Below are 14,836 nucleotides of genomic sequence, written 5' to 3'. Positions count from 1 at the left end.
TGGCTGACGGTGCTGAAGTCACAGGAAAGCCATGGCTGCTGTACTGTCGGCTCGACTGTGAAGGGATTTCGTGTCTCATTCCTGTTCCGCTGGGCGAGGCAGGCTGCATCTTTAAAACATTCATTTCACGCACTTTCCTGGTGCCCTTAAGCCCTTAACTGTGCCAAGTTACATGTGAGGCACAGCAGAGACCAAATATTGACATGTTGGCAGTTTCCAGGCTCCCCCCCGCCCTGGTGTTGGAAGGAAGGAGATGTTCAGTAGGTCCAGGTTTCATGTCCTTGGCCGCTGGGCACCTGGCTCTGAGACGAGGGGAGGGTGGCAGGCGCATCCTCTGGCTCTAAGGCCTTTGGAGATGAAAGAGTCCTATGGGCTCATGTCACAGAGGGGAGACAAGCCTGATCGGGAAGGGGACTGGTTCAGACAGCACGCAGGTCAGTGGCTGGCTGAGTTGGAACCAGAATACAGATCTGACATTCCCGCCAGTGCCTGGTCTGATCCCTGCCAGCCTGAGCTCAAAGCCCCCGGCGAATGGGGAGCTCCCTGCCTTCCAGACATCTGGGCCCATCCTCTGTGTACACGGGAAGGGCCTCTTCCTCAGCAATCTCTCTCAGAGTACCTCCCAGTCCAGGGGTCGGGGCTGCAGCCCAGCCCAGCCTCCATTCCTGCCCCAGAACTGCTCTCCCGGAGCCTGCCCTCAGGGTGCAGAGTGGATCCCAGGATGTGTGTCCTTGGGCACACGGGTCGTTCTGCCTCTGTGGGCCGTGCCTGTGGTTGGGGTGGGCCCAGGATCTGCTATTAACGACACAGTATTTCAGGGTTCAGGCAGCTGGACTGTCTGCTCCAGCAGGTAAATTACAGGGTTAGCAAGTCAGAAATCAAATCAACACTCCCACTGCCTTGGCTGCTCCAAGGAGAACAGTGGTTTCCGGGAACCTTCCCACCCAGCTCACCCTAATTACTGCCTGTCACTCCCCTGGGACAGGGGCCTTTTCTTGGGCTCACAGGCCCCAAGAAACAGGACACACGGTGACCAGTCTGTTTCCTACCTTCTAGACTTGGGCAGACACCGACGGTGGCCACCCTTGCCCTTTGCCTGGCCAGAGGTGGCCTAGGCCATCTGCTCCAGGGAATGCATTGCTCCTTAGCATGGGCGGAGCGGAAGCCTGTTCGTCTCAACTCTGAAAGGTTTGTGTTGAGGTTTTTTGTTTTTGTTTTTTAAAATATATTTTATTGTTTTTTTACAGAGAGGAAGGGATAGAGAGTTAGAAATATCAATGAGAGAGAAACATCGATCAGCTGCCTCCTGCACACCCCCACTGGGAATGTGCCGGCAACCAAGGCACATGCCCTTGACCGGAATCGAACCTGGGACCCTTCAGTCTGCAGGCCGACGCTCTATCCACTGAGCCAAACCGGTTAGGGCTGTGTTGAGGTTTTTGAGACCCTGTCCACGTTCAGCGGGGAAAGAACCCGGGTGCTCACTGACGGCCACGGCGAGAGGCTGGGCAGCGGGGAGGTCTGTGCCGAGAGTCTGCCAGGACTGCTCTCTGCACACACTGCCCTTGCTTCTCAGAGTTACCTTTGTCCAGTGCTGAGCCCCACTTGGGGGCAGTGAGGGAACTGGAAGCCCCTGAGATTTCTTGCTTCTCTGGGAGTCACGCCTCTCCAGGCAGGAGGGCAGGCCCAGGGCATGAGCCCCTCTGGCTTGTTCTTTCTCTGATGTGCTCATAACTGAGGACATGCACGTGTCTAACTAGGCCCTGGAAATGCCCATGTTGTCCTGGGAAGGGGCAACCCCTGCTCCCACCCCCGAACCTTGGCCCAACCAGCCAATTATACACTCAGACTGGCCTGGGTCGTCCACAGTATGAGCCACGAAGGCCAAGGACAGTCCTAAGATAGGCCTCTGTGCTGACACCATGGCTGCTGTGTGCAGCTGTCCCTACAGGTTGGGGTGGGACAAACCACAGACCCTGGGGAAGGGCGCAGGGGCCTGGAGAGGACCGACCAGACCCTGGCTGAATGGGGGCAGATATGAGAGCCCTCCCTTTGGCCCCTACAGAGCTATGGTGGCATTTGAGGGCCTCAGCCTCTGGAGTGGGGCTGACCCCAGAGGGAGGCGCTGTAGCGGCCGGCGGGGCCTCAGTGGCAGCCACAGGCCTTGACCACCATGTTGCGGTGTTTGCGCAGGATGACGTTGTTGCTGCTGTCATAGTAGAGCACGGAGGTGGCGCTCAGCTTGGTGGGCGCGCAGCACGCCTTGGGCACTGCGTCTGGCTTCATCAGGTGCACCTGGCCGGGGAGGGGGCGGCAGGCAGAGTGTGAGCACTGGGGCCTCCCCCAGGACCCGCCCAGCGCCTGGCCTCCCGACCCCTCCCATCTCCAGCCATAGCCAGCGCAGGTGTGATGTGAAAATCTGCTCTCCTTGACCCCTGCCCTGCCCCGGGCCCTTAGGGCACAGCCTGGGCACCTGTCAACTCCCTGCCACACCCACTCCCCTCAGACCTGAGGACCCTGCTGGTCCCCAGCACACAATGTGCCTGGTGGCAGGTGCCTATGCCTGAGGCCCCTGTAGCACTGCCACCTCCCAGCCCAGAGCCCCCCTCCACTCTTTCCTCTTCTTGGCTTCTTTAAAAAAAATGTTTTTATTGATTTCAAAGAGGAAGGGAGAGGGAGAAAGAGATAGAAACATCAATGATGAGAATTATTGATCAGCTGCCTCCAGCACGCCCCCTACTGGGGATCGATCCCTCAACCGAGGCATGTGCCCTGACCAAGAATCAAACTGTGACCTCCTGGTTCATGGGTCAACGCTCAACCTCTGAGCCACACTGACCGGGCGTCTCTGGGCTTCTGCAATGACCCTGGTCATGCCTTGTCCACTTCCTTGTGTCCACTTCCTTCCTGCCTCCCCCTCCTGGCTGATCACAAGAGGTTCATGGAGCAACTGGATAAGCCTCGGATTCTAGGTTCACCCCTGGGGGTTCAACACCGTCATTTCTCAAAGCGCTTTTCACCCTCCTCACAGCGTCTCAGGTGAGTCTGACTCTGGGCGATGAAGGAACAGCGCACACAGGCCATGGGCGCGGGGGCAGGACGCGGACCAGGTGCGGTGAGCCCGCTCCCTCTATCCGCCAAGAAAGAGGCTGACTGTGGAGCTATTAAGGCCTCCACACAAATATTTACCCTGCGACTTGGCAGGATGAGCTGAGTTAGCACTGGACGCCTGGTCAGGGCCCACACGGCGGCCCCGAGCTCTGGGGCAGGAGAGGAAGGACATGGGCTTCCATCCGTGGGTGTTGGGGCCGCTCCGAGGGCCCAGGACGGCCCAGCCCAATGGGGGCTGCAGAACTGGGAGAAGCTTTCCGATGGGGGCCTGTCCGGCAGTCTGGTGCCTGTTCCCCCAAGCCCGTGTCCCGGGAGCCCCAGCTCTGAGCCAGCCTGCCAGGAGGACTGTCAGCCGGGCACTGGGCTGGCCTGGGGCCCAGAGCCTCTCTGCAGCCACTGGGGAGCCCAGGCCTCTGTGGGGATGTCAGCCAGACTGGACAGGGGGCCACTGCTCCCAACTTCCCAGCCTCCACATGAGGTGTCTGGGCTTGGCATTCAAAGGCCCACGTGACAGGAACCAGGCAACACCGCCCGGTGTGCCGGCCATGGGCTCTCAGTGGGGGAGCGGGGAGGGCCTTTCCCACCTGGGACCTGGGAGAGAAGCCGGGCCCTCAGAGAGGCAGCCTTTCTGAGAGGAGAGCCCTGTGCACAAGGGCTATGGGTGACTCTCCCGACTCCCCGTGAGGGTGGTGAGCACTCACGCCTGTCTCTCACCTCGTGTGCACGTGTCACTTGAGGTTGAACAACCCCGTGCACATGGGCACACGTGTTCAGAGTGCCCAGGTGCCCAGGTGGATGCACGTCTGTTCTGTGTGGTGCATGTGTGTGTGTGTGCACCAGCAGCGAGTCTGCATACGCAGCTGGCCACACAGGGACCTGCACCTGCACAGGTGTGGGAGTTTAACGACACATGCACCCAGCCAAGGTTCCACGTGAGAAGCTCCGAGAGACGGAGCAGGTGCTCCCATTCCCCTCCAGGCGGCCCTCCCCGGGCCCGGGCAGCACAGGCTGGTACTAACCAGGGACTGCACGATGGCGTGGTTGGTGGCGTTCATGCAGGAGTCCAGCGGGAAGGAGCACTCCCCCTCACAGTAATAGGCTGAGTAGCCTTGGGGGGCGATGACCCAATCCTGGGTGGGGAATGGAGAAGGTGAGTCCCACCATGTGGCCCCTCCCACGCCCCTCCCACTAGCACCTGTCACAGGAGGATTCAGGGCTGCCCCTTACCCTCGGCCCCTCCTGAGCAGCCCCCCCACAAGCCTGGCGTCCACCCCAAGACCCTCAGCAGACAGGACTGGGAACAAGCCCTGTGGTCCTCGGGGTGGTCCTCCCGCTGCCCCGCCCCCACACCTCCCGCAGCGGCTGTCACTGCAAAGGCTCAGAGGCTCGGCCACCCCAGCCTCGAGTTCCCTTTGTAGCGCTGACATTTTATGGCTCAGGACGCAGACTGTCTCCATTTTCACAGTTTTTACCAAAAAGCCAAAGTAACACATTCTCCTTTTAGAAAACTTGGAAAACTCAGAAGAAAATAATACGAGGGAAAAAAATCCCCCAAGTCTACCCCCTCCTGGGGAGACGCCTGACCTTTGGGGGGTCGTCATGTAGGAGAGAAGGGAGAGGAGACATTACCAGCCAGCCGAGGTCCTGGAAGCTGACGTAGAGCTCGTGCCGACGGCACACCTGCCGACCGTGGGAGCCGTGGGCGCCATCTGCGGGGACAGACATGCGAGGTCTTTCCTGGGCCCTGCTCTGTGCCGCGGCCACGGGGGCTCCCAGGGCGGGGGACGCCCTCACGGGCACGTTTGTGGGATAAGTGAACGATGGGAAACCAAGCCATTGGGTCCCAGAGCCCACCCCTGCTGCTCTGCTGGTGTTGGGCCAGCTCAAGAGCCTTGGATGGCTCCCAGTGGCTCCAGAGGAAGCCACACTCCACCCAGCCTCCCGCTCAGCCTGTGGGCCTCCTGATGCTCCATAAACAGCCCAGGGGACCTTTCTGCCACCAGGTGGTGGCAGCTCCTCCTTCCCTCCTGAGACACCTGCCCTCACCCCACCCGTCCTGCCACACCCCTGCACAGGTCACATGGCTCATGCTGAGGCCCGTCCCAGATTCTGAGGGTCTCGCCTGGGGGAGACCTTTTCCTAAACAATTGTGCATCCCGAAGGTGCCTGAGGGAGAGCCACGGGCACAGGGCGGTGCTGCCCGGAGGAAGGGCACCTGCTTCTGACGGAGGCGACAGGGAGGGCCTGGGGAGCCGGGGGAGGCCTGAGAGGCAGTGCATGGCCAGTTCACAGGGGGCGCGGGGCAAGGGAGGGTGTCAGGAGGGTGGCTGGAGGGTGACCACTGGTTTGACCCCTTGTGAGGGCCAGAAGGTTCTGCCACCACCACTGGTCCTCGGCCTACAGCCTCGGGCCCCGGCCTCCCGGGCCTCACCAAAGATCCCCGGGAGCTTGTTGGGCTGCGGCAGCTCGTTGGTCTTCTTCAGCAGCCGCCTCCTCAGGGGCCTCACTGCCCGAGGGGCCCGGATGGGGCTGGGGCTGGGGCTCGCCCTGAAAAACGTGACCATGAAGGGCTGTTTAGAGCGCGGTGCCCGTCGCCCCAGCAGACCGGCCAGGCCAGGATCCACGCTGTGCCCTGAGACAGAGAGGAGAGAGGCGGTCAGTGAGGGCGGCGGCTCTGCACGTGGGCACAGCAGCAGCTCTGCCAGGGCCTGGGCGGGCCCAGGAGCCTGAGGCGGCCACCGTGCCTGCTTCCCTCATCTGAAGACCAGAGTTCAAGTCCAGCCCCAGCCCCGGGCAGCGGGTCTGAAGGAGACCGTGGGAGGAGGGCCTCTCGAACCCAGGGCCAGCATTGGTGATGTCACAGAGCCACACGGCGGCCCCCACCTCGGTCTGAGGACTCCCAGGCCTGAGTCTCCCTTCCCGAATCCTCCTGGGATGTTCCTGTGGGACGGATGACACCCAGCTGATTGGCGCAGCTCCAGGGCGTGGCGGTGCTCACCTGCCCGAGAGCAGGCCTCACTGTTCCCGACGCCACAGACAGACACAGGCGCAGTGGGCGGACACACTGGACCACAGTCCCAGGGCCGGGGTTCACCCAGGTTGGTCTCGTTCCAGAGCCCAAGTTCCTATCCACAGGCCCGGTTAGTGGCTAAAAAAGAAAGGAGGGCTGTGGGCAGGGCATGACTGGGGCTCCGCCCTCGGAATAGCGAGGTCTGTAAACCTGAATTTACCCACAGCCTTAAAGACTGAGGCCGCTGTGGAAACGCTCATTCGCCCTGCAATGTCCACTCCCCCAAGGCACCTCCTCCTGGCCTCTTCCTATTCCCACGTGACCTCTCGATGCTTTCACTGTCGCAGCAATGCGACAACTGTAGGGAGACCTTAGAGAAAAAATGTCCCTCATCCACCACAATTCACTGAGAGATTAGCTTATCGCTAGACGTTTAGGCTGCTTCCTGGCTTTCATTAGAAAGAAGAGGATGAGATAGAACCTCTTCACTTTCTTTTCCTGTGGAATGTTAGCAGGAGCGTGATTACAAACTCATTTTTGTTTCTCACAGTGACCACCATTACACTTTCGAGTGCATTCCCCTCAATGTTGCAACACGGACAGACACACATGCACACCCATGTCTGCACATAAACACACAGGCATGCATCATCATGTACAGTGTGCAGACGCACACATACGTAGGCATATATACGTGTGCCATGAGCAGGTCTAACATGACCCCCATTAGACACCACAGGCCAAGGACATTGCCTGCCCCACCCACACGCCTGCTCAAAGGTCAGCTCTTAAACAGCTGGGCTTTAGACCTGTGTCCATGGGCCTCAGTGAATTGACACCTAATGAATCCTCAGACCAACCTTTGACCTATGACATCACCTGCCACAAAACAATGCTCTGGGCCCATCAGAGGCTCCACGCAGGACTGAACCTGCTAGGACAGGAGGTTGAAGCTGCAGGCGCTGTTGCTGGAAGGAGCCCAGACAGAAGCCATTTGGGAGAGTTTGGGTCATGGCGAGTCGCAGTCAGGAGGACGCAGGGGAACCACGAGGACACAGGCCACAAGACCCATGGAAGCTCTGCGAGCAGAGGGGACAGGCCAGTGAGGCCAGGACAAGGCGGCCACGGAGCCACGAGCAGATGGTGGCACTGAGTGGAGCTCCACGGCCTGGCTGATGCAGGGGGACGCCTTGGGCCCAGCAGCCCCAGCCTGTGTGTGCCGCTGCCCTGTCCCTGTTCCCTGGACAGCCCTGCCCACTGGGGCCCGAAGGACATGCCCGGGGGCTATGCTCACTGTGTTTTTTTTCTTTATGCAACTGTCTGTTCGGGGATTTTTTTTTTTTTTAAATATATTTTATTGATTTTTTACAGAGAGGAAGGGAGAGAGATAGAGAGTTAGAAACATCGATGAGAGAAAAACATCGATCAGCTGCCTCCCGCACATCTCCTACTGGGGATGTGCCCGCAACCCAGGTACATGCCCTTGACCGGAATCGAATCCGGGACCTCTCAGTCCGCAGGCCGACGCTCTATCCACTGAGCCAAACCGGTTTTGGCTGTTCAGGGATCTTATTGGGGTGTCCTGGGTGCAGAGAGAAGGACATAGCAGATCAACTAGCAACGTCACTGAGGCAGCACGTCACCGAGGCAGCCTGTGGGGAGCCTGAGGATCCTGAAGCAGCTGATCCTAGGTTCCATTTCACAGAAGCAGACACCAAGGCCCAGTGAGCAGCACCTGTTCAAAGTCCCAAGAAAGCTGCGACCAACCAGGACAGTCCCACCCACCCCCAGCACACCCTGCAGAGGCAGGTCTGGGGGCAGGGGGCCGGACTAGGGGACTGACCCCAGTCTTTCAGACGGCCTAACCTGGGAGGCCTGGGCATGGACCCCCCGGACCTCCTCCCAGAGCCCAGAGCTCCCTCCCATCATCGTGAGCAGGGCTCCCTGCCTTCTCCTGGCTGTCTTCTTGGGGGCCCCTCAGCTGCCGGTGCTGACAGGCCCCTTTCCAGAAAGGCAGAGATGGGAGTTTGGGAGCCTCTGGGGCCCAGGTACCGCCTCTAGAACTGACCTGTGAGGCGCTGGCAGGCATGCCGTCCCCTTTGCAGTAGATGGGGTACACGAGGCCATGCCTGGAGCTGTGGGCCACGCAGGATGGAAGACGCTGCTCCTCTGAGCCAGGTAGGCCCATGGGACCTCTAGCCTCACCCATTTCCGAGTCGCCCCATCAGAGCCCAGATGCCTTGGCAGCTCCCCTGCCCGATCCTGTCCTAGTTCATGCGCCTCCCCAGCTGTGCCAGGCCAAGCCTTCCCCAGGCTTCCTTCTGCTCTGGGTGCCCCTGCAGCCCCTGCTCCACCTCAGCCTGAACTCATGGATGTGACCCCGGTGCCACGTTGAAGGTCACTCGGGTGCCTGGTCGAAACCATGGAGGGCATCCTGGCTGTGGACCTGGTCTGCTTTTGTCCCTTAGGCGACTTCATCGCGTGAGGATGGGAAGCTCAGTCCTTTTCCTCCTTTCTACTGCTTAACAGCCCTGTAACTTGTCGGCTCCTGGGAGCCTCTGCCTGTCCCACACTCCGCTGGGATGTTCCGGCTCCCAGGGCACATCTGCCCAGGAGCCCCCAGAGGTGTCTACTCCATCCCACCCACCCCATCTGGTCATGCCCCTGGCCTCTGCCGCCCACAGCCCCAGGCTGTGCCCTCGGTGAGCACTGCCTCCCACCGCTCCATCCCAGGACCTGTCCCTTCCTGGGGATGAGGCCCCTGCAAGGCCTTCCTTGACCAGCTGGAACTTCCTGCTCTTACCCAGGGGCTCATGTTGGTTGTGCGCCCCCTAGAGCCATGCTTAGGAAGTGCAAGCTCCAAGTTGGGGGGGGGGGATGCGGGGGGAGGGGCGTTAACACCCCCCTCGGCCCACCCCCGCCCCAAACACACACATAGGAACTCTCTTTTTTCTAAGTCTTTGAGACTAAGGCTTCAGGATGGAATCCCTCGGGCCCCTCCTGGATGACAAGAGGATATTAACAAGAGGCAGGGTCAGGCTCCACGACAGAGAGGGAGGACAGAGAGTCAGTTCAGGAGGACACAGGAGCACTGAGTCACGGTGAGAAAACCCATCTGAGTTCATCGGTTAGGTTTCTAGAACTCCTCCCAGCGTGAGCCACAGCCCTTGGCAACACACAGGGGGACTATGTATGGAGGAAACCCTGGTGGCACCAACAGCCTCTCCCCTGCAGTCCTCCCACGACCAGGTCACGTCCCACCGCGTGGTCCTCCTTTCCTTCTGGGGACGCACTGAGCCACGCGGAGGAGGCGTGTGGGGAAGAGGAGGTGAGGCTACAGGAAACAAAATCCAGCCACAAAATGAAAGGCTGCAGCAGAAAAGTCAGAAGGGCCAAAGGAGAAAAGCTTTCATTTAGGCAGCATGTCTTCCCACCATGACCTGACATTTATTTATTTATTGGTTTTTAATGCCCCTAGCCCAGTGGTCGGCAAACTGCGGCTCTTCGGCCCCTTGAGTGTGGCTCTTTCGCAAAATACCACGTGTGAGCACGCACGTACAATGCGATTGAAACTTCGTGGCCCATGTGCAGAAGTCGGTATTTTGTGGAAGAGCCATTCTCAAGGGGCCAAAGAGCCGCATATGGCTCGCGAGCCGCAGTTTGCCAACCACTGCCCTAGTCGGTTTATAAATTGCATTATTATTACTGTTATTATTTTATTTAAATTTCTTTCTCAAAAATACATTCCTAAATATACAAACTATACAATCTTGTCATTTTAATGCTGGTGTGTTTTTTTTGGTATTTTCTTCTTTTTTTAAAAAATAATAGAACCCAAACTAAAAAAAATCTTCATCTTCAAACCAGAGGAGCGCTAGAGGACGTGGGACGCAGAACCTTCACATAACACCACATAAATAACGCGGCCAGTCTCTGCTCATGGGGTCCCCGGACCAGAGGAAATACTTTTCTGGAGCTCAGACGTCGTCTGCGGAGAGGGTGGGGATGTTCATCCGCGGCCGCGTGAAAAAGGCCATCTTCTCCCTGAAAGACTGCACTTCTGGGGGCTCCTGGCAGCTCTGGCCTCTGAGCCTGTGCACACCTTTGGCGGCCGCCCTCATCATCCCGTCTGTCTGCAGCTCACCTTTGTGCCCGCGCGCAAGGTCCATCTGCCTCTCCAACATCCTCAGCAGCGGGCGGAAGCGCTCGTCCTCCCGCAACCCCGGGGGCAGCTCCTCCTCCCCGTGGCTCCTGGCTTGTTCCAGCTGCTCCTTGAGCTCCCTGGGCACCGAGATCTCCTGCGTCGGCTGGCTGTGCCAGGTCCGCGTGGCCTGCAGGTCTAACTCCAGGTCCAGCGAGGTGCGCATCAGGCGCTCGTGGCGCAGGATTTGAAAGATGAAGGCCGCTTCATGCGGACGCTGCGCCGCTCCAGAGAGTTTCGAATAAAAGGTGGCTTCTTGGGCAGCGTGGAGCTGTCGCTGTCACTCCGATTCAGCCGGCACACGGATTGGCTCTGGGGTCCAGGGGAGAAGGTCTCCGGGCGGATGATGGTGCTTCCTGGAAGAAATGGCGCTGGGGATGGCGTGCCCACCCGCCGGGCCTTGGGCCGCACCCTGTGGGCGACGGGGTAGGGGCCTCTGTGTTGGTCTCTTTGTCCACCTTTACCGCCCGGCACTTTTCCGTATCTGGTGAGGATTTCTCGGCAAAAACCTCCTCCTCTCCCTCCTCCGCTGCGGTCTCGTTGTCACTGGTCTCCTCCTCGAGCCTCCAGCTGTCTCCCAGATCCTGGGGGCTGCTCCTTCCCTCCGGCCTCTTCTCCAGCTCCACCGCTGTCTGTCCCAGCAGAGCAGACTCGGTGTCCGTGCTCTCAGGCCCGGGGGTGGGGGCCCGGGCTCACCCTGGCTTGGGTTCCCTGCTCTGTTGCTTCAAGTATTTGTAGCTCAGGAGGTTGTACCAGCGAGTGGACCTCTCCCCAGACCGGCACACCTCAGCCAGGCTGATCTGGGCGCCTCCGGATGGCTCTGGTCAGTGGTACAGACGTCGACTCTTAAGGTCTTCTGGTGAAGGGCTGGGTAGGACATGGACACCCAGAACACCTCATTGAACACGAGGGCATCCGAGGCGTCCTGAGGCCCGTCGGGAACGGGCAGGTGGTGCTTCCGGAGCAGGGAAGGACGGCCACACGGATGCTCACTTTCTGTTCCTGCTGCACCAACAGGGCAGAGAGGTTACTCAGCTGGGCGATTAGTCTTGCAAATTGCTTATTCTTCTCGTCATACTGCAGGGCAACCCGAACCCGGGTTGCTCCCACCCGTCTGGCTCCTCACTGTCAAAAGCAGGGCCTTCTGACACACCGAGTCTGGAAGGCACGCGGGAAAGAATCCCTTGCAGCGACCTGGGCTCTGTCCGGGAAGGTGTGGTCGCTCCTCTGCACGGAAGCCTCATACACGCCACTGTCCCCGGCCACGGAGTCATCCGACATGGCAGCCGAGACGCAGGCCACTTTGAGGCCACACCCCTGGGCCGGATTCACAGCTTGGCCCAGCTGCTTGCCCTCCATTCCGGGTTCCTCCAGCTGGTACCTCTCCCGCTGCCACTGCCAAGGCTCAGTTCACAGAGTGGCACTCAGCTCCGGATCCTCAAACTCCAGGGGGCTCAGGAAGGCATCTCCAGCCAGGAGGGGGTCATCGACGAGAGGGGAGCAGGGCGGGGACGGGGAGGAGAGGGAGGAGTGTGGAGACAGAGAAGTCATGGACTTCAGGGTGCCGGTCAGGGAGCGCAGGGCCTGCAGGCGGCCGCCCACCTCAGCCCTCTGGGTCTTGGCCACCTTGTCCTCATCCTAGTGGATGGTGGTGATGTAGCCCGAGGGCCGGAAGCCCGTGGCCCCCTCCAGGAGCAGGAACTCCACCTTGCTCTGCAATTCCGAGTCCAGCTGCTCGACGGGGTCATAGTAGAGGTCAGTGAAGCTGGCGGAGGTGGAGGAGTCCAGGCTGGAGGCAGCCAGGGAGCCCCGGCTGGACGTGAGGGGCCCCAGGCTGCTGCCGGAGGACAAGGACTGCATGCTGCTCCAGAGACTTTTCAGCTGGGAATGCAGAGCTGCCACCTGCTGGGTGGCTTCCTCCAGTTCTCTCACCAGCTGGTTCCTCTTACTGTTTAACTTCAACCTCTCGGTCAGCGCCTTGCTCTGGGTGTCCCAGGCTGCCTGCAGGTCCTTCTCCAGCCGCTTGCAGGCCATCTCCAGCAGCTCCACCTCGCCCTGCGTCCACTTCTGGGGGCTGATGAAGCGCATCTCCTTCAGCAGCTCCTCCTTCTCGCTGATGAGGATCAGCCGGTCCCTCTCCAAGTCCGGCACTCCAGGCCAGGCCTCACTGTCCAGCTTGGCCAGCTGGATCTTCAGGTTGGCGATCCTCCTCTTAGCCTCTTCGTACTGAAGGCGCAATCGGACCTTCTCCGCCAACTGATTGTGGCTGCTGGTACCGAAACTCCCCTAGACGTCTGTCTGGGAGTTCATGTCCAGGTACTGCTTCGCCAGCGGGAAACCCGAACTCTCTAGAGAGCTGCTGCTGGACCACAGGTCAGAGTGGGACCTTCTGTCGGTCCGGAAGCCGTCCTTCAGCATCGCAAGGCTCTTTTTTTTTTTTTTTTAATATATTTTATTGATTTTTTACAGAGAGGAAGGGAGAGGGATAGAGAGTTAGAAACATCGATGGGAGAGAAACATCGATCAGCTGCCTCCTGCACACTCCCCACAATCAAGGTACATGCCCTTGACCGGAATCGAACCTGGGACCCTTGAGTCCCCAGGCCGATGCTCTATCCACTGAGCCAAACCGGCCAGGGCGCATCGCAAGGCTCTTAATGAGATCTTGCTTTTCCTTTTCTCCACAGGCGATGACCTTTTTGATGGCTTTCGTTTCTCTCAAGACAGCCTGAGCTTTATCCAGTTTGTAGCTGCCCTGAGCATCAGGCATTTTCTTGTCCATTTTCTGCAGGGTCTGGAAGCCGTGCTCTTTGGACTGCAGCTCCTGCTGGAGGTGAGCCATTTCCCTCCTCAGCTTGTTGATCCGGGATTTTGCAGTGGCAATTTCAGCGTTCAGGATCTCAGGGTCATACTTAGAGCTGGACGACGCACCAGAGACCAAGCTGACCTGGGAGCCCAGCCTGTGCTCCCAGACGGCATGCAGCTGCTGATACTCCTGCTGTGCAAGCTCCAGGCGCTGCCGCTTCACGTGGTAGATCTCCTTCTGTGCACTCAGGGCCTCCCGGGCCACCACCAGGTAATCCTTCAGCATGTGCTCCTGCTCCCGCCACCACTGTACCCGGGGGTCCTCAATCTGAGTGGCTTTGGTGTTGTGGTCTATGAAGTAATCTCCAACCCGTGGGTCATACGCCTCTTCCCATCCTAGAGGCAGCTCATCACTAATGCAGGCGGCGAAGGTGAGCGGTTTGGTGTACTTGTCCCGCGGGCCATCCAGCTGGTGGTGCGGCTCGTGTGGTCTATGTAGTAGACCTTGCTGTCGAAGTCGCGCGCCTCCTCCCAGCCCTCTGGCAGGGGCAGCTCCGGCCGGGGCATCTTCCCAAGAGTGGCCCAAGTCCCCCATGCAACATGCAGCTCCCGGCCGGCCGCTGCTGGGCCCCGGGGAGGGGGGGGGGGGGCGGCGGTGGTGCCTGCGGCCGCCCGGCGCTTGCTCGGTTTGCGACTTCTCTATTATTATTATTTTAGTCCTCACCTGAGGATGTGCTTTTATGGATTTTAGAGAGAGGGATGGAGGGAGAGAGAGAAACATCGATCACTTGCCTCCCATACGCGCCCGAGTCAGGGATCTAACCTACACCCTGGATATGTGCCCTGACCAGGAATCAAACCCACGACCCTTCCGTGCATGGGAAGACACAGGAGGGCTCCGGGCTGGGGACGCGCCAGCCTGCTGGTGCCTCCACTCCGCCCAGCCTCCCTCTCTGACCCAAGGCGCCACGCCTCCCAACCCCGGAAAGGTGGACAGCCACAGGGCCTGGGACTGGCTCCAGGGCTCATGAAGGTCCCCAGGGGGGGCCCCTCAGGGAAAGACTCAGTGGCAAGTCCCTTTCTGGCTCCATCGCTGAGCTTCTTCCCCAGGTGCCTGCCCAGTTTCAAGGCTCTAAACCCACTTTTCTGTTTCACTGGTTCCCAAACCTGTGTCCCCAGCGCACCTGTCCTGGAATGACATTTTTATGGACCTCAGCCAGGGCTACCAGTGAGCCATTCCCCACCTCAAACCTGCCCCTCTTCTATTTCCCCAACTCAGGGAAGGAAAAAGTATACATTTTAAAAACCCACTGGCACACAGAGAACGGACTGATGGTTGCCAGAGGGGAGGAGAATGGTGGGGGAAGGGTGAAAAGGGGAGGGATTAGGAAGTGCAGATTGGTAGTTCCAGGCCCTGACTGGGTGGCTCCACTGGTTAGAGCATTGTCCCCACAGGCCAAGGTTTCCCTCCCATCGGTCAGGGCACATACAAGAGGCAACCACTTAATGCATAAATAATGAAACAACACACTGATGTTTCTATCTCTCCCTCTCTCTAAAATCAGTAATAACGAAAATTCAAATTGGTAATTACAAAACAGTCCCGGGGTGTAAAGTACAGCATAGGGAATATAGTCAATACTATTGTAATAACCATGTATGGTGTCAGGTGGGTACTGGAAATGTCTGGGGAAAACTATAAAGTATAT

The 14,836-nt window shown here is 59.1% G+C and overlaps 1 protein-coding gene and 1 pseudogene across 1 annotated transcript in view; both read right to left on the bottom strand.

Moving 5' to 3' along the window:
• Nucleotides 1-521: 521 nt before the first annotated feature.
• Nucleotides 522-14,836, bottom strand: part of LOC139003210 (bone morphogenetic protein 8B) — a 28,876-nt gene continuing 14,561 nt past the window's right edge. Inside the window, exons 4-7 of the mRNA XM_070404787.1 lie at nucleotides 5,543-5,743; nucleotides 4,741-4,820; nucleotides 4,131-4,241; nucleotides 522-2,295 (exon numbers count right to left, since the gene is read on the bottom strand). Of these exons, the coding sequence (XP_070260888.1) occupies nucleotides 2,146-2,295; nucleotides 4,131-4,241; nucleotides 4,741-4,820; nucleotides 5,543-5,743 (542 nt within the window). The 3' untranslated portion in view covers nucleotides 522-2,145. The remainder of the gene's footprint in view (nucleotides 2,296-4,130; nucleotides 4,242-4,740; nucleotides 4,821-5,542; nucleotides 5,744-14,836) is intronic.
• Nucleotides 9,945-13,694, bottom strand: LOC139003212 (protein KIBRA-like; annotated as a pseudogene).

Source organism: Myotis yumanensis, unplaced genomic scaffold (genome assembly GCF_028538775.1).
Source record: "Myotis yumanensis isolate MYYU_CA2020_CCGP unplaced genomic scaffold, mMyoYum1.0.hap1 SCAF_2, whole genome shotgun sequence".
NCBI lineage: Eukaryota > Metazoa > Chordata > Mammalia > Chiroptera > Vespertilionidae > Myotis > Myotis yumanensis.
The sequence above is the reverse complement of the archived record's forward strand: the minus strand, read 5'-3'. Positions and strand labels throughout refer to the sequence as shown.